At 44.4% G+C, this 19,729-nt stretch overlaps 1 protein-coding gene across 1 annotated transcript; it reads left to right on the top strand.

Annotated features, from left to right (window-relative positions):
* The first annotated feature begins 1,187 nt into the window (after nt 1–1,187).
* Nucleotides 1,188–19,344, top strand: LOC130524419 (guanine nucleotide-binding protein G(s) subunit alpha-like). The gene is made up of 12 exons (XM_057030534.1): nt 1,188–2,731; nt 3,722–3,794; nt 6,744–6,798; nt 6,956–7,075; nt 9,816–9,913; nt 16,035–16,089; nt 16,189–16,262; nt 16,356–16,414; nt 16,518–16,638; nt 16,905–17,035; nt 17,285–17,352; nt 17,455–19,344. The coding sequence occupies exons 1-12, from the start codon at nt 2,593–2,595 to the stop codon at nt 17,599–17,601; spliced, it is 1,140 nt and encodes a 379-aa protein (XP_056886514.1). The 5' UTR covers nt 1,188–2,592; the 3' UTR covers nt 17,602–19,344.
* The last annotated feature ends 385 nt before the right edge of the window (nt 19,345–19,729 follow it).

Raw genomic sequence — 19,729 nt, forward strand, 5'->3', positions numbered from 1 at the left:
CATTTTCATTTATTCTATATTTTGTAAGATCATGTCCATTTTAAATATATCTGGAAACTTGTTCATCGAGCTCTAATGTTTTTGTTTTCTTTTGGTTGGTTTTTGGTGGTGGCGGCGGCGGTGGGGGATTTTATGAGGACGGTCTTTAAAATAGCAAAATTTGGGGAACAGTAAAAATGATAGTAGTTGTTTTACTGACTTAATTTACATCTGAAAAGAACCATTGATTTTTGTCCTGATAGTGTGACTTTCAAAACAAACATTTTTTAAAGGACATTTGGGTCACATGCATCAAACAATGGAGGCCACTAAACTGTCCATCTATAGTCAGGTGATCAGAGAATTTAAATATAATATGAATAATTTGTACAAAGTAAAAACAGACAAAGAAACGAAGAGGGGAAAAAACTTCATGGACAAAAGTGTTTTATACAAGCATGTTCTTTAGGATGCAGACTGAAAGTCCTTCAGGGCTGCGCGTTACCTTCAGATCTCATTATCAGCGTTGAACTTTTGACTGACTTTTGATTTGAGCTTTTGATTGAGCGTTTTCCTTTTTTTACGCCCTCAACGCCACGACTTTTGTAACGCTTTCGGCGTCATTAACTTGCTTTTTGGCTGGCTGTGCTGATATTCGCCGCTCTTTAAAGAGGGCGCCTCTCCCCTTCTGGGGCGCCGCTTCATGATGCTCTGAGCGATCATGTGATCCATCGCTGCTTCATCCCAGATGCGTCAAGCTGCGCAGCGGAAGTAACCACAAGTCACTTACAACTACATTCGACGTAAGAGCATGAAATAGCGGCCCCAGCACACGTGCACTCTACTGCACATTACAAATAAAAAGGAAAATCAGATACTTTTTATAGCCCCCATTAAACCCAAAAGTGCGTTTTGTTTTCGAAACGATATTTCCATTCTAAAATATTGGTGTGATATAGAATCAGTAGAATTAAAAAAAAAAATTGAGCTCTGAGGTGTGCCAAAATACATACACATATACACGTATGTGTAAACCCGTCTATCCATATTAGCATTCTGTATAACAGATGTAAGAACCATGTTATAATTCGATTATCGACATTCATCTCTCGTAAACCTCCATTTGGCAGCGTGTCGCGCTTCGTTTTCGATCGTTTCTCTTCGCAGGTGGTTTTATTTTGAAAGGCCCAATCAGGAAGTAGAGAATGTCCCCGCGCACAGTGCAACCACGTTCGTTCCAGGGTTCCGTGAGAGCTGTTTGCCCCACCCCACCTTTTCAACTCTATCTATCTCAACATACAAATCTGAGAGACAAAATGGAGCAAAATAATGCACAGTAACTCAGAGGACCAACGCGAAAAAGCCGCTGACATCTCCCCGAATGTTTCACCGGAGCAGCTGCGGCCTGTCGGCGATTTATGAAAAAAAAAAACGGCTCGCCGCTGGACCAGTGATTGAAAACGCCGTGCACATGTAACTATAATCTATCAACGGGAGTCCAAAAAGCCGAAAGACTTTGACAGTAGGCTGCAGCTGGGCTGAAAGTAAAGGGGGATTTCCACTCATATCACCTGGATATTGCATTCGGATCAAGGACACCCATTCGCCGAAAAGCGCATTCAGTCGCTCGGAGAAGTTTTTTTTTCCCCCCTCGATGTGAGGAGAAATACAAATTAACGATACCGAGAGAAAAGGGACGGATACGGGGCCTGTGGTCGGGTCTGATCAAACCCTCTGAAAAAGACCAAACCAGCATCTGTTCGCGGGGGAGAGGAAATCGTGTTGACGTCGACCAAATATCAGGATATTATCGATCCGGATCGCTTGCAGCCTCCGGAGAACATCGTATGATGTGACGGCTTTTGAGCGAAGGTTGTTGCAGAGAAGCAAAGCCCCGGTGTACCCCTGTCATTTACATGCCGTCATTTCAAGAGGGAATATTTATGTATATAGATAGATAGATATAAACTCTCCCACCCGCCCACTGATGTGATTTAAGCCAGAGAAGGTATCGCGAATTGTCCCTAAAAATAACCTATACTATCTATAATTAACAGAGGGAGAGAGGAAAGGGAAGATCTAGCTTTGGTTGTGAGTGAAAATGAATGACACTGTGAGAGCTCTACCAAGGAAGGGCTCCGGGGGAGACATTCACTGAAAAAAGATCAGATTGCAGCCCTAAATTTTGGTTTAAACGACCGTGCAAGGTGGCGTTGACATGCAACAAATTCATCCACGACCACCCTCGCGTCGACGTCGATGACTTCACTGCGGATTTCCATCCCAAAGCCCCAGACTCGCACGCCGCTGCTCCGCTCCCCTCCGAGTGATCTCTGGTCCAGGATATAGCCACATCCATCCACGGTGGAGGCTTTTACAACCCACCGAGGTTTCACATCTGGCTGATGTGCATCTGGGGACATAAATGTCACTCATTCTGAACCACGTGTTCCTCTGTCGGGCCAGCCAAGGAATTTAGGATTCATTTACCCTCACCCCCCCACCCCCTTTGATCAGCAACTTCCCTCACCACCCCATCACCTCATCCATCCAACCTGCCTCCCACCCGAACCTCATCCCATTATTATTATCACCATCTCTTTATTCTGGAAGATGGGCTGTCTTGGCAATAGTAAGACTGAAGATCAGCGGAATGAGGAGAAGGCACAGAGAGAAGCCAACAAAAAGATAGAGAAGCAGCTCCAAAAAGACAAACAGATTTACCGGGCCACTCACCGGCTTCTTCTATTAGGTGGGTTTTGTTTACTTTATTGTTTGTGTTCTTGCTTAGACAACCTGTTTACACACTTAAAAAAAAAAGGTTTGCAGTATTTCGCATCCGGTAATGGGGAAATATCAACAAATGATGCAATAGGAGGGTGATGTCACCCCGTGGTGTCTGGACACCGTCCTGTCTCCTGCATTCTTGGACGATGGTGGAGCAGGAGGAACATGTGAGATGGCTGGCAGAAGGATATTGAGCAACAGCAGCACGCGGAGGCTCCCAGACCTCCGATCGGCCTTTATTCACGCCTGTCTCTTTCCCGTCCCTCACAGAAGACAAATAGTGCATTAGGACATTTGTGCTAGTCCACATGTGTCAAACTCAGTCCTCGAGGGCCACGATCCTGCCGGGTTTTCTGTCCTACCAGGCTGAAACTGCATTCAGTGGGATAGAAAACCCGGCAGGATCGTGGCCCTCGAGGACTGGGTTTGACATGCCTGTCCCGTCCTTTAATGTAACCCTTCAGTGATGTGATCTCACATTACCCGATATTGTTTTTTTAAAGAAACACATTTACAGGTGTGATATTCGATGTGGCTGCAGCTTTTACCATCTCGACCTGGGTGTCATGATGTCAATCTTAAGGCCCACGCTGCTATCCTCCATCGAGCAAATTGGGATTATTCTAAGCATTATTAGCCATCTCCAGATAGATGAATGTCCCTTCATTATTATCTGAATCTGGTCATGCAGGGTAGCCCCCCCCATTGAAACATTGACTTGAATGTTTAAACTTTAGTGAATTTCTCTGATTGGTGTCTGCTAGACCGTCCTCACTCGTTCCGTTAGCTGAAGCGGGGTGGGGTGGGGGTGGGGTGGGCTGTGCATTGAATCAGTCCAGGTGATGCAGGTGTTCAGTTGCCATCACTTCATCTGGTTTGAGGTGGATTTTTGTTGGGGAACAATTATATGTGTGTTGGTGAGAGACTGATTTTTCCCATTTCTGTCGTGTTGCAGGTGCTGGTGAATCAGGGAAAAGCACAATAGTGAAACAGATGAGAATACTGCACGTAAACGGCTTCAATGCAGAGTAAGTGTTGCTCTCCAACACACGAGTTCAGCACACAAACCAGAGCATTCAAACCATTATTAATGAATGATTATAATTCACATTTACTCGATACATTCAAGGGAACTTAGTAGTAAAAAAACAGACAGAGACTATTAATTCTGAGCTAAATCATGAAAAAAATAGGGAAAGCTGTCCAAAATGTGGTCATTTATAACTAAATCAATAGTTGTCTTTCAGTGAACATATTAAACATTTGGTTGTTTAGTAATTGGGTGTAATTATCTTTCCACCATTTCTACCAAAGTTAAATTAGTTTAGAAATGAACATTCATTGATTTAATTAGACATGTTTTGTTGGATAAATGCTCGTTTGTTCAATAGAGATAAATAAATGGAGGGTTTCATTGTAATTTGGATCTCCCTGATTTATTTTTTTATATATTTAGTTTTATATTTAGTAAATAAAAATGAACTATTAATAATCTTCAAGCTTTGCTGGAGCTCCCACTTCCTCTCATTTAACAAAGTAACATAACTTCCTTTTGTTTTGTGTTTTTGTTTGTGCTTTTTTTTAATATACCATGACAACAATACATGGTTTTGTCTGTTAAGTTTAAAGAAAAGGCAGATGTTTTGGGATTCTCGGTAATGTTTCTCAGTAACTCTCCAATTTTTTGGAACACAAAAAGCGCCCTTTATCCATTTTAGGATTTTGTGGAAATATTGCCGCGGGCCTTTGCCAGCTACCTCGTGAATTTCCTACAAGTCTCTGCCAAAGGAACGGGACGGGAAGGAGTCACATTTTATCCTTCATTAGGGTGCTCTTCATAGAAAGGGGCTTCGGGGCGCGGAGCGTCCTCACGTGCTCGCAGCACACGCGGACCTCAGTCAACGGATCTTCTGTTCGGATGCGGCGACAAATCTTCTGTTGGATGTCGCTTCCTAGAAATATGGAGCTCCGGGGGTTGTTGGTGTCTTGCTCCGGCCAGACGTTATGGTCTCGATGGGTTTTCCTTCGTGGTGTGGGGTAGCTAAGGGGGCTGGAGGGGGAGTAGAGTTTGGGTCCTTGATAGAGAAGCCGCTCCTCACATCAGACACCTGATGCTTCCCCAGTAAGGGCCTATAACAAGGAAACACATCTAGCTACACATCTGGCCGTCTGCTTATGGCTTTATTGATTATTGATAAGGCTGCTGGGTCGATTCGGTCGTCACCCAAAACACTCTTCAGATGTTTTCTCCCACCAGTTTTTCAATAGCCATGAATGTGCTGATTATTTCCAAACGTCGGCAGCTTTTGTTCGAAAAATGCAGTTGTTGTTTTTCACTCTTCTGTTTAAAGTCAAGTATTAGGAATCGCTTGATCAGTGTGAGAGTTGGGTTGGCCTCTCCTCTTGATCGAACATTTCCTTGCTAGACGCACACAGTGCTTATTAACGGTTATTAAACTTGAGGAAAAACAAACAATTTAGAAAGCTCTTAAACGACTCGTTATGGACAAAAGTTCTGCGTCAGGTTCCACTGTGGGTGCAGTGAGCTCTCGCATCACGGTGGGGGGTTAATACATTTCTAAAGCCCTGCAACTATCAATAATTTGATGTTCTGTGTTGTCGTCCAATTATAACGCAAAACGTTGGGAGAATTTAAATAAAAAGAAATTATAGCTCACATTTTCCCCCCATCCAGTCCTCGGCAGGCTTTTATTTTAGCGTAAAGCGGCACATTTTCATTCAAACGCTGAAAATAAAGCAGTGCAAACAGGACTTCCCCAGTCCTGCTGTTGTATCTGCGGACTCTAAAGCCGACACACACGGCTGCCATGTTTCCTTTTCTCTCTGGTCACTGCTGGTGTTAGATTGAGAAATCAGCCGCTAGTTCCTTTCATTCAGCAGGTTTCTGTATCAGCTCCACTTTTCAGCCATCAAACTTTTGCAAGGCTGAATCTGGGAGGCGGCCGGCTTGGTTTGGGAATGAGCCGCGTGACATCGGGCCTTTCCAGCTGATATCGGTGGCGCTTGCTTAAGCTGATCGCCGCGATGCCGAAATCCTCGTGAATCCCGTTTGTTCTAACAGCAATTGGCAGACGAATGCAGGGCACCCGTGAGAACGTCTCACACACTCGAGGAGCGGCACAGGAGAAGCAGCCTATCTGGAGCAGGTGGAACACTCGTGTCTGCTGTCTGGTGCCGGAGCTCCAGGCCGACCAGCAAAAGTCGGACAGTTGTTCAGAAGTTTCTACTGCGTTAATCTGGTTGTTGTGTGATGAAATGAGAAACGACGGTTGTTTTTCACCATTCCCACACCTGAGTCTCCTGCTCTCATCAATCTAGACAGATATCTGCCCCTTTTCCACCAACATTTATTACCTGGTTTTTTTGGGGGGTTTTTTTCCGTCAACTTGAGTAATTAAATTTGCGACGTGATGACGTGTGATTTAAAAAGTCTCCGAATCTTGCTTAAGATTCTCTAGCTTTTCATGAATCTGCCCAACATTGAGAGCTGAAGCTCGGCGGATGTTCATTCATACTTCTTTTACAGTTCTGCCTCAGCAAACAGCCGGGACGTCTTCGTCCGCCCACTTTCAAAAGGATCAAAACGCAAACAAACTAAAGATTGCAGAAATGAAATAAAGGCTCTTCCTCAGCACACACACACACACACACACACCCGTCCAGCGAAAATTCTGGGGACTCTGGAAAATCCAACCCCCTACTAGGTACTTTTTTAGAGGACGTTTGGGGTTGAGGCAGAGTTTTATAGATGGAAATACACAAAGGCTTTTCAACATCCCGAGTAAATAATAAAAGTTCTTGTTGTAGAAAAGGGTCTACAACTTTCAAAGTTTTTCCTACAGTATTTAGAAAGAATATAGTGGACAATCCCTCTGCATCGCCGTTTGCTTGAACGCCTCATCGCTGTATCGCATTAAATGGTAATAATAACCTGAACCTTCCTCTGACCTTCACAGGGAGAAAAAGCAGAAAATCCGGGACATTAAAAACAACATTAAAGAAGCTATAGAGGTAAGAACTTACAAGTTGTTTTTTTTATGTGCTGTGAATGTCAAAGGGAATTTTCTCCGATTCGATCATCCCAGTACAGGGACGATTGTTACCATTACAAAGTGAGTGTTCATGTTTTTAAGAATTAAGCGTATTTTCTTGGGTTGACTCAATGTAGACAATTGTGGCTGCCATGACAACACTCACACCGCCGTGCAAGTTAGCCAGTCCCGAAAACCAGTGCCGAATTGATTACGTCATGAAGCAAGCACACCATAAGGATTTCGAGTTTCCTTCGGTAAGTTGAACCTTTTCTGACTTGGGAGCTGTGGGCGAACAGACGGCCGCTCTTCTTCTACTCTGACGGTTCCTTTTGATACGACCACGCACATACGTGCACAAAACTATCATTGTGATCCATACAGTATCCATGATTTCAAGGTTCTGACACTGTATATTTGAATGGAAGTGAGCAAAAGTCATCGGAAAATGGCCCATTTTTAGGAGGGAAACTGCAGCCATGAGGCTTGTTTTCCTCTATTGTGAGCAGAAATGATGGTGTTCGGTGATTGTGCTCATGCTTCTGCACAATTGTTTCCAAAGCTAATGGCTTTTTTTGTTTGTTTAAGCTGTAGACTTTCTTTGTAATTCACATGGCTGCAGCCTGGAGTGTGTCACGCTCTGATTCAGTAATTAGCGAGTACACGTCCATTTGGGAGCCCGTCGGTTGAACAAGACGCTCACCTGAGACCAACACACTACCTTTGCGCTAATTGTTTGTAATATCCCAAATGTGTCAGGAGGGACTTGTCCTCGAGACACACACGCTGACTGATTACAAACTCTGGTGTGTTCTGATCCCAACAACAAAGATGGTCCACCAAAACCAGTGTTTGGGGTTTTTTTTGACTTTATAAAGTGACATTTCTCCATTTTTTACTTAATGTTTTATTCAGATTTATCTCCCTTTGTGTTTAAAAAATGCTTTGTGGAACTGAAAAAACTTTAAACTTTAGAAAAGCTACAACTTCTACAAATGGATTCCGACCTGATCCAGACATACATCCTAAAAAGATGTGTTTCTTCCTCCTCAGTCCACTCTCCCCCTACAGGGCCTTGAGCCTTACTAGCTAGTACAACTGATGCCCTCTGAATTTAGTGGAAAATAGAATAGGAATAAGTCCTCAATCTATTGTCCAAAATCTGATCTTGCTTTCCTCTGTGTTTCCTATCAGTTACCATTACAGATAATAAATGATTTTCCACATTATGTTGATAAAGAATACTCTGCTTCTCAATCATACCATTGTAATGATTAACTCTTTGGTAGAGGGCTTCAATTATAAGGCTGAACATATTGAGTTTTGTATTTTTATGTAAGCAACGTGTGTGCCAACACAAGATGACATCTCTAATGCAGAAGGATAAAATGTAGCACTGCTAGCAGCGCAAGCTAGTCCTATCAAATGCTCCCTTCCTGCGGATGCTTCTTAGCCAGACCAGTACTGAAAACTATTTTAAAAGAAAGAAAAGGATTAATTCGGAAGATAAACAGAGCCTGTGTGTTTCCTCATGTAGCACCTCCTGCACTGACAGTGGCTGGCTGTTGCTCATGGGGTGTCTCCACAATTAGATTTGTGTTTTGCCAGTGGGACATTCAGCGCCGCAGAGAGCGCAGATGCAGAACATTTTTATTGATTCCATTTTTAAAGAGTGATTGTTACAGGAAAATGCTGACACAGATAATTGGCCAAATGCCCCTATAATGAGCCGGGAGGATGATCAATCGACCTGTAATTTAACCTGATCTGGGTGCAGGATGCAGTTTGATAAGCAGCCTTCGCTGCCCCTTGACGGTCTGGTTCTGCAGTAGGAAAATCTGAGGGATGAACACCGCTGCTACTTCTTCTGAGTCCAGTCTGTCTGTTCCAGCCAGTCATTCTGCGCTTCCAAACATTCATATATTTTAGTCCTCAGTGGTCATTGTGTAAATGGTTATAAGAAGGATGTATAATTATATACAGGTCCTTTAATGGACTGACTGCAGATAAATGTGAGGAGATAGGCCCCTTTGAAGAACTTGCCAAGTCTTGTGTGAGGAGGAAAGCTGCTTTTTTTTCTCCTTCATGAACTCAATAACCTCTACTGTTTCCAGCCTCTGAATGAGGCTGCCCATCAGCTTCCTCTCTGCAATCATTTTGAAATCCTTTGGAAATACCTCGCAGCCCCACAATTTTATTGTTTTACCCTCTGCTGATGTCTACTTAAACAGTTTGCCTTGTTTCCTGCCCTTTATTGCAGATCTCTTTCGTTTTAGGGCTAAAACTCTATTGTTCTCTACATTCAGTCGTCTTCAGGGTATTTTTGCAGCATCATCGTGGTTTTATAATGTCAGAGGATAAAAATGCAAACACACCAGTCTGTTAAGCCACTGGGTCAATGGGACCGCTGTCCTGGTTTTTTTTTTTTTTATGCGTTAAGGCTTTAGTGCTTCATTCCCTGTATGGGCAGCGATGTCAGGTGACATGCTAACGTTGAAGCAGCCAGTCAGGAATGTGGCTGAAGCACTGGCAGACTGGCACATGACATGTAGCTGTTTTACCGCCACCTGCACCCCCGGAGATCCACGTTAGCTCTTTTGTGCACGCCGAGTATGTGGCCCTGCTCCTTTTGTGTTTGCAACGACGGAGGGAGGCTTTTGATTTACATGCAATTGTGCAGTGTTTATTTGCTGTTGGCGCATAACTGCACAGTCAATTTCACTCTCATTAACCAGGGCCACTAATTAATGGATCGCTGGTCAGTCGCAGTTCAAACAGCTTGTGTCCCAAAAAAGCTGTGGAGAGTGTGGGTGTTTTTCTGTGTGTGTGTGTGTGTGTGTGTGTGTGTGTGTGTGTGTGTGTGTGTGTGCGTGTGTGTGCAGGTCTCTGCCACAGCACTCCCTGTACTCTTGGAAACCTGAAGAGCTAAAAATGTTCTGATGTGTCTGTATTTATAGAAAGCCTGATTTGCTGTTATTTCCTGCCCTCTCTTTCCAGGAGTTTTATGACCACACAAAAATCCTCTGGCAGGACGAGGGCGTGCGAGCGTGCTGGGAAAGGTCCAATGAATATCAACTGATTGACTGCGCAAAATAGTAAGTCTCCTTTCCTTAAGTCCGCTCTTTTCCTCATTCCTGTCCACGTTTTCTTTAAACGTGCGGTCCGTGGCCTCGCGCTGATGTTGAAGAGGTCTAAAATGTTGTCGCCGTGCCACACGCGTCATGTTCTGGATGTATCGTGGGTGACCTTAGACACAGAACCAACTGGGCTCCTGCGGCTGCTGTCATAACGTGCTAACTTATGTAGCTTCCAGCTAACATCCCTCGGGCCCACACGTGGCTGTGATGCGGGTCCATAAACACGTGTAGGTCCGACTTTGGATGGTCTCGGTTCAGCCCGAGTCATCTGAACGGGCTCCTGCTCTGTGTGATACTGAAGGCTTCGTGTGGCCAGAGCAGCGCGGGCTGCATCCACAAGAATGAGCGGTTTTGTGTATTGTAAACAAAGACGATTGTTCTTTTGTACGTCCTCAAAGTCGCCTCGCTTGTCGAGGTCACGGGCGGCCGTGCTGAGGTGCTGAGGGTGGAGACACCAGCAGAACCACCGTCACGGTTCATGTAGGGGCTCGCAAACTCAGTCTCGGGTGACTTGTGGTTTGAGATTCTCAACAGAGTTCCTTTCCTTTCCTGTCCTGTCCTGTCCTGTCCTGTCCTGTCCTGTCCTGTCCTGTCCTTTCCTTTCCTTTCCTTTCCTTTCCTTTCCTTTCCTTTCCTTTCCTTTCCTTTCCTTTCCTGTCCTGTCCTGTCCTGTTCCTGTCCTGTCCTGTCCTGTCCTGTCCTTGTTATGGATCAGATGCTGGGCCTGGTGGCCGGACCGGAAGTCCCTCCGGCCGTGCCCCCCCCCCCGTGTAAACGGAGAAGCAGAGAAAGAGAGGGGGAGCTATATTTAACCCAGTCAGGCTGCAGAAGGAGAAGAGAAAGAGCGACTGTTAGCAAAGAGACAACTTCAGCATTTTAGGTGGAAGTGAAGTGTTGGTGTCGCTCAGCGGTGCCAGCTCCCCCCCGCTGGGGGGGGGTCATTTTAAAACCTCGGTAAAGTTTTGAAACAGGAGAACGCTTCTGATGTAGGCGTTTCCCCCTCCTGACTGGTTTATGCAGTTATCCACCCTGGCGTCGTCACCTTGCTCACATGCAGGAATTAAAAAAAAAAAAGTTTAAAAAGTGTGTGTGTGTATAAAAATACCATCAACTCGCTCAGTTTACTCACTATCATTTATAAAGCGTTACACCCCGTGACCTGAGCGGGAAACCGACCAAAACAAAACCTGTGCAAGTGCAGACGGCCGTCGTCATCATCGCGCACCGTGGGTCAGAAATATCGGGCGTCTTTATGGGCTGCCTAAAATAGGCCCTTTAATAGCAGCTTTATAGCCGCCATCTGCATCCAGTGACTCAGACGCCGCTCAGGTCCAAAAATGTTTCGCTCAAAAGAAGACCGGGATTCGCCCGCGTCTCGTCGGGGCGGCGATGACGCTGCGGCCCTCGCCAAACGTCATCTGGCGTGACGACGTCGCCGCCCCGGCGCCGATTGCCTCTGTTGAAATATTCGCAAATGAATTTTACTCTCAAGGGGAGAGAGAAAGACGGCGTCGTAACGTAGCTGAGCAACGGGCTGCACGAAGGAGTTTCCTTAGTCATGGGGGGGGCAGGAGAACGCATGTAGCATCAGTCAGCTAGTGGAGGTCACATGGTTCACCTGCCGTCCTCTGAGCTTCTCTTTTCTTCTTCTATGCTTTACTTTCTCCTGTTTTTGTCCTGTTGGTGTTCCCTTTGTCCCCTTTTCTCCTCTCTTTGTTTGTGGTTTTATTTCTGGCTGTTTGCTTCTAGAGACGACGGAATCTTACTCTTCCGTCTTTTTTAACGTGAAGTTTCACTCTTTCTTTCCTTGGTCACTGTGGCTGCTGATATGTTCCATCTTTCGTTGTTCATTTTATGTTCCTTCCCTTTTCTCCGTGGCTCTACATTCTCCTCTTTCGCCCCTTTTCTCTTTCTGTCACGTCCTCTGATTTTTCACTCCCCCTCTTCTGTCATTCCTCATTTTCCCTTCTATCTGTGCAGCTTTCTTTCTCCCTCCCCGTCTCTCCCTCTTTCTGGCCTCTCTCCAGTCGCAAAAGATTTGGAGCTGATTGTCTATTTATAGCGCCCGTGGTTCTGTCACCATGACAACCAAGCTGGAGGCCAGGGCGCCAGGGAGCTATTTTTGGAGCAGCGCTGTAATGTTAGACACAGCATTCTCTCCTGCTCTCTCTCTGTCTGTCTCCCTCGCTCGGTCTCACTGGTGCTGTCTCTGTCTCTCCCTCTGTCTTTCTAGCTCTTGCTGTCTCTTGCTGTCTCTATTGCTGTCTCTGTCTCTATTGCTGTCTCTGTCTATTGCTGTCTCTCTCTGTTGCTGTCTCTGTCTCTTGCTGTCTCTCTCTGTTGCTGTCTCTGTCTCTTGCTGTCTCTGTCTCTGTCTCTATTTCTGTCTCTGTTGCTGTCTCTGTCTCTGTCTCTGTTGCTGTCTCTGTTGCTGTCTCTGTCTCTGTTGCTGTCTCTGTCGCTGTTGCTGTCTCTGTCTCTGTCTCTCTCTGTTGCTGTCTCTGTTGCTGTCTCTGTTGCTGTCTCTGTCTCTGTCTCTGTTGCTGTCTCTGTCTATTGCTGTCTCTCTCTGTTGCTGTCTCTGTTGCTGTCTCTGTTGCCGTCTCTGTTGCTGTCTCTGTCTCTGTCTCTGTTGCTGTCTCTGTCTATTGCTGTCTCTCTCTGTTGCTGTCTCTGTTGCTGTCTCTGTTGCCGTCTCTGTTGCTGTCTCTGTTGCTGTCTCTGTCTCTGTTGCTGTCTCTGTTGCTGTCTCTCTCTGTTGCCGTCTCTGTCTGTCCCCCTGTCCTTCTCTTTCCACCTTTAGATCAAATCAAGTGCGTGTTTTTGACTGTTTTGGGATGCCTGTGCAGAGATTTCTTATGTAAACCTTGTTGTTGTGTTTTTGTGTGTTTGAACAGAGAAGATGATGGTAACTTAATTTTATTCAGCTGGATCCTAAAAACAGAACCATCAACAGGTTGAATCTCCTGCAGATATGAATGAGTCGTTTTTGGAAGCATAATAGTGTCAGCCGCATCGTGTGTGTGTGTGTCTGTGTGTGTGTGTGTCTGTGTGTGTGTGTCTGTGTGTTTGGGTGTGTGTGTGGGTGTGTGTGTGTGTGTGTAACCACTAATGAGTGAGTCACATGTGAGACGAAGCCAATCCAATGTGATGCAATTGTGTTTTATTATATAAACTATGAGCAGAAAAGTGTGCTTTAACTTTAACATATTTTTTTAACTTGTTGTGAGTTGTGTGTGTGTGTGTGTGTGTGTGTGCGTGTGTGTGTGTATGTTGTGTGTGTGTGTGTGCATTGTAATCCCTTTTCACGATTAGGTTATCCTAACAGTCACCCTTTAATGAGATGTAGTGTGTGTGTGTGTGTGTGTGTGTGTGCATGTGTGTGTGTGCGTGCGTGCGTGCGTGCATGTGTGTGTCTCACACACCTCCAGACTGAGGAGATTTCCTTAGAATCTGGATGGGAGACATTCCTGGAGTTAAAAGAAAATCAGACCTGCTGCTTATATGGGGATCTTTTGTTTGAGCTCTTTCTCATTTAATTTTGAAATATTTTTTAATCCATTCAAAAAATGGAAATTACAGGTCTGGCTTTAAAACACACACACGCGCACACACGCACACACACACACACACACACACACACACACACACACACACCCTTTTAATTCATGTTTAAATAGGAACAACTACTTGGTTTTTTTATTACCACTGAGTCACACCAATGAAATAAATGTTAAATGAGGAGGAATTACCTCGAGACTAAACAAAATTCACTTTATCATTGTTGTAAACTATTAGTTTTACCTCCTGATGCGTCACGTGTATGTGTGTGTGTGTGTGCCACCCCAGAATAACCCTAACAGGTTCAACATATCACTGCGGCCCTCTCTGTTACCGGGACGGCCACTTTTATTTGGTTCAGCTCCTGCTCTGGTTATTATTGGCAGCGCTCCTATTAACAGGGAGACCTGCTAAAAAGTGAGCCGTGTGTTTGTCCTGGGCGTGTTGACGCCTCGGACCGGAGCTGTAGATAAACAGTTCGACCCCGCGCGACTGAGAGGTTTCAGAATCGGTAACATCCACGTGGTGTGTTTAGCCACGCGGGAACAGAGACGTTTGCGGGGAGACGGAGCGGGAACGTCGTTGAGGAAGTTTGAGCGGCGTGACGGGACAGTTCTCTGAGGCCTCTGTCTGAGACTCGGGGAAACAGGCTGCGTAAAGACCGACTGGCTGTTTCATTTCCTCCATGTGTGTTTTTTAGGGCTGTTACCTGCAGCCCTGCTGTCACATTTCACCCCTGCCTGCCACATTCCTGATTATCTCAGAGGGGGTCACATACCTCCGCCCGCTGCTGCCGCCGCCGCCGTTCGGGCCAGTCGGATGAGCTGGCAATAACAAAAAACAAAAAAATGGAAGCAACTCTTTAGCTAAACATTAGAGGATTCTAACAGGAAATGTGTTAGTGTTGTAAGTTAAGTAAACACAACTGTCGGGGTTATCTGCTCATTTACGAGAAAATCTGGAGTTTTTTTACTTGTTTTTGAATTTTTCACTTCGGTCGTGACTCAAACTCAAAGTTGCTTTTTAAGACATTTTTTTAAAGGATCCTTTGGTTTGAATTCGACAGTATTTGAAACAGGAGGTGTGACTCACTTTGCAATTCTGAAAAGAATTAACCCAGAAAAATCCATCCAAATAATTAGGACAGCAGCTATCGAATCTTTCAGTCATCGGATATTGTTCGGAAAACCTCGCTCAAGTGATCGGATAAAACGGATTTTTGCTTGGCTAAAGCGCAGTTATAAATACATGAGAGAAATACTTTCCCTGAACTCTTCCATCTTCCTGGGTGAGTTAAGCACCTTGTGCCACATTAAAAGTAGCTTATGCGAAATACTGTGTTTGAGCTTTTCATTTCAATAAACAATATCTCGAAGTAGAGAAATTTCCTTGATAATTTGTAACGGAGGTCTTCGAGGAATCACCTACAGCTGTATCGGCCTGGCGGCCTCCACCCCGCCTGCGATTTCCTTTACCGAACTTTGACTGCGGCAGTTCTGCTTTTTCCCCTTGAGGAATTGTCGTACATAAACTTTTCATTTTGTAATAAACGAGGCTCGTGGGACTTGTTCCAGTTGTTGGTTATTTATTGCTTTATTGTAGCGTCCCCCTCCTCGGAATTTGAAATTAAGTTTTCTGTCCATCTTTTTGTCGTTTGTAACGTGAATTTTGGAGGGAGAAGCAAGCCATGCTTGTGATGCGATCGGATGTATTTTCGTGACGTGTATGACAAGAAAATTCTAAATTTATAATTTTGTCTCCAAATTCCTGCTTGTGTAGCCGTGCAGGGTTCAGGCCGCTGATCTTTCCACCGCAGGAGCAACTCCTGTTTTCCTTCCTACATCATGTTTCCTCAACACATCATAAACTACCGTCAGGATATTGGCATAAAAGAACCGTTTGTGTCCATGTTTACATCCTGTAACCGTATCCAGTGAGTCGGAGGAGGCACTTGTCTGCGTGCTGTATGTAGAAAAACTTCCGTGCTGGACATCTGGTTTTTTTTTTCCATAGAACAAATCAGCTTGATTTTTTTCAGGGTTCTGATTGTGTTTCCCGAGCCGGTCAATTCTGAAGAGGCTCGGCTGTGGAGGCACCTCCAGCGTGTCCCTGGTACGCTCTTTCTGAGAATGCTTCTCGCACGCTTTAATGGCCGGCGCAAATATGGGTCAGTTCATCGGAAAAGTCAGCACGCGTTCGGGAAGGCACGCTGTAGAACAGCGCAGCTTCGGCCTGCATACCCGCCCACACACGCACGCACACACACACACACCACACACTCTCTCACCCTGTGAGAACTACTACAGCGGCTCCATTGACGAGGCTTCTCTGGCCTGACAGAGCGAAGCTGCTGCTGGTGACTCAGACGGGCTGCTTCTCTCCCACGCAGGAGTAAAGTCAGCGCCCCCTGGTGGTCGTTCATGGGGAAACATCTCCCTCCTCTGGTCTGCATCATGCGGCGCAGACTTCACCTTCTCCCCACAGACTAATTGAGTGTGTTCTCGTCTTCCTGTTGCAGTTTCTTAGACAGGATCGAGGTGGTCAGACAGAGCGACTACACGCCTACAGATCAGGTGACGTAGAAACCTGATCCCACAACACCAAACAGTTTCCTTTCCTTTGGGCTTAACACCTTTAGGCACATGATTTTTTTTTTTTAATTTACTATTCAGGATCTGTTGAGATGCAGAGTGTTGACGTCTGGGATCTTTGAGACAACCTTTCAAATAGACAAAGTCAATTTCCAGTAAGTTTGGTTTGCTGTTCTGTTTTAATGGATAATTTGGGGATGTATTTATCTATATGTCCAGTTTTCTTAGTTTAATTTTCTCTGTCCCAGTATGTTCGATGTTGGCGGCCAGCGAGACGAACGCCGGAAATGGATCCAGTGTTTCAACGGTAAGTTATCTGTCTGTAAATTCCGGCAGTGACACCAGTAACAGAATGATAAGTTTTGGTGGGTTTTTGCCAGATGTTTGAAAGGCTGGTCTTTGTAATGCAGATGTGACAGCCATCATCTTTGTGGTAGCGAGCAGCAGCTATAACATGGTGATCAGGGAAGACAATCAGACCAACCGACTTCAGGAAGCCCTCAACCTGTTCAAGAACATCTGGAACAACAGGTCAGCGCTGCCCAGCTTTGAGTGTCTGAACCAGAATCTTTGTGTCATTGGGGTTCCTGTTGTTTCTTCAGGCAGGATTTCGAAATGGAAAAAAATCCCCATATTAATTGCATCGTTCTCCTCTGCAGGAGCCTTTTCTTCCCTGAACATGATAAATAATTGTATTTTTCTACATCCAGGTCCTATTAAAGAAAAACATTCCCTGCAGGGAAATCCAGATTAAAATCTGCTGCTGACTGAAGGTGCTCTTCATCTCACTTTCACAGGTGGCTACGCACCATTTCGGTTATCCTCTTCCTCAACAAGCAGGACCTGCTAGCTGAGAAGGTTTTGGCAGGAAAGTCCAAGATTGAAGATTATTTCCCAGAGTTTGCACGTTACACCACGCCTGATGATGGTAGGAAGTGGAACACGCGCATCAGTTCACAGCCATTATCCTTCCAGACCTGTTGAATTTTCTGTTCTTTATCAAGCCTGATGATTCTCATTATTTTTTTGAGGGAGCATACGGGCACCTAAATGCTCCAGTTGTTTTTGCCAGCCTTCCCATTATTTTGCCCTACTTACATGAGCAGTGCTGGGAATAGTTTTACCATTTGCATATAATCCTCCGCTTGTCTAATCCTCGTCTTTCGGCTCCTGACAGCAATACCAGAGCCAGGCGAAGATCCTCGTGTCACAAGGGCAAAGTACTTTATTCGGGATGAGTTTTTGGTACGTCCCCATGTGATCGTCCTCATTCAGTATTTCGTGAAGAACAATCTGTACGTATATTGCTGCAGTGCTAACACGACTGTGCTTTTGTGTACGTCACAGAGGATCAGCACAGCCAGCGGCGACGGACGGCATTACTGTTACCCCCACTTCACCTGTGCGGTGGACACGGAAAACATCCGCCGTGTCTTCAGTGACTGTCGTGACATCATCCAGCGGATGCACCTGCGGCAGTACGAGCTCTTGTGATGGACAGCAGCCGCACGTGCTCCACTTTACTCTCCGCCGACCTGTCCCTCCCCCACAGAGAAACACCACAATAATCCAAACAGCAAGAAAATGACCACCTTACACCCCGATCCTTCCCCCGCTGTCCCGATTAAAAACATTTGAAAAACATAGTACATCAACAGCCGCCGTATCATCCAGGACTGAGGCTTCACTTTCAACCTCAAGGGATGGTCAAGAATTGAGCCCCTCCTCTTTTTTTATCTGTCGCAGATTAAAAACACACGACAACATAAAACATCGAGAACTTTGGAAGAGAGAAGATACACACACACACACACACACACACACTCGCTAAAAAATCAACGTCGTCAAGCTTTTAACATTTAACAGAGTTTCTTCTCTGCTGGTTGAAGAAGAAAGTCGAAGGAACGGCAGACGTACAGAGTGCACGCTTGTGTGTGTGCACATGTACGTGCAACTCCAACATACAGCCCCACAGATCACATGACCTTTTCTTCATTTAACCATTTGAGGTGCGTTGAAGAAATACAGCAAAAAAGGAAAAAAAGATCAAATATTGTTAAATGCATACATTCATGCATATCATTGAACTTCATGCAAGGCAAAAAACACACTAGCTATATATACAGATATTTATATATGTGTGTATATAAATATTATATATTCCTGTAGTAACACAATTCAATTTTTTTTTTTACCCTATGTTGTTGGTGTACGTTGTGTGATCACCTTTTGTGCACCATCTGAGCACCCCACACACACACATGTACACACAGAAAACCCTATACCCCTGCTGCTATTACCTGTTTAACATACGGAAAATCTGAGGAAAAGCGGCTCAAAAATAAAAACGTGAAGTCAAGGAAGATGTTTTTTCTTGGGATTACACACACACACACACACACACAAACACACTCTCCTTCCCACGCCACTCTCTCCCCTTCATTATTATTTTCCCTCCCGGCTTCAAGTATCTGTCTTTATTCTACTGCTGGACTATTATTCTTGTACAGACTGTAAAATGTACTATTTTGTACTTTATTGAAGACAAACAAACTTGTAGAACATCCCTGTGCCTTGATCACGACTGTACGTGTAAAAATGAGCTAATATGTAAGTTATGTTTCACTGCGCTGTACGGCTGGACGAGTCCATCCCGCCTCGTCTACGCCAGCTTGCCCCTCCGAGGGGCATAGGACCAAGGCAGACGCCTATCGTTGGTTGCTTAGTTTAATTTTTGTTTTTTTTGTTTTTTGTTTTTCCCCACTTTGTTTGTTTGTTTTTGCTATATAATAGGAATTTTGAAAAAATAATCAAACACATAATGTTAATGCTGTGCTGTGAAGGATTCTGAATCATAACACAATTTAATATATATATAAAATATATATGTCAGAGTTTATATTTTATATATATATATATATATAAAATATATATATATATATATATATAAATAAATATGTATGTAGTGTTCACTTATATCTATCTCCCTTGTAAGCTGTCTCAGAGGTTTTCTTTGCATCTGTCAGAACATCTGCATACGTCCTGCAGGAGGATTTGTCTTTTTGGATTGTAATGGGGCGGATTTTTCATTTCTTACTTGTTTTTTTTGTTTTTTTTTAATTATTATTATTTTATCTTTAACTCTTGTAAATGGGAGGAAATTATCAAGTTGCAAAACATGGCTTGTTTCTACATAAACCAAAATCTTTTTTGCTTAAACAAGAAGAAACAATTGCATTAATGTTTGGTTTATTCTTGCTTTAATCATTACTTAATTTCAGGTCTGCAACACATCAGGGTAGCGGCAAAGCTGCAGTTTCATTGTGGAAGAGAGTAAAATGTATATCCTCAAATATTTTAAACTTCTGCCCTATACTGGCAGGTGAGACTACAGTACATGATACATAAGTCTGCAGGGGTGGTGTGGTCATACCGTAATATGATGACTAATGATATGTCTTTCAGATAGGCATAATCTAAAATGCTGGTCAAAAATGTCGTTAGAATCGCTGATTCCTGCGTAGTTTTGGGTGTATGTTGGGTGTATTGTACCAGTAATTGTAATCTGCCACTAATATCAATTTACATGGCAGAAAAATTTAAAGATTTAATTGAAATTTGC

The sequence above is a fragment of the Takifugu flavidus genome, chromosome 4 (genome assembly GCF_003711565.1).
Source record: "Takifugu flavidus isolate HTHZ2018 chromosome 4, ASM371156v2, whole genome shotgun sequence".
NCBI lineage: Eukaryota > Metazoa > Chordata > Actinopteri > Tetraodontiformes > Tetraodontidae > Takifugu > Takifugu flavidus.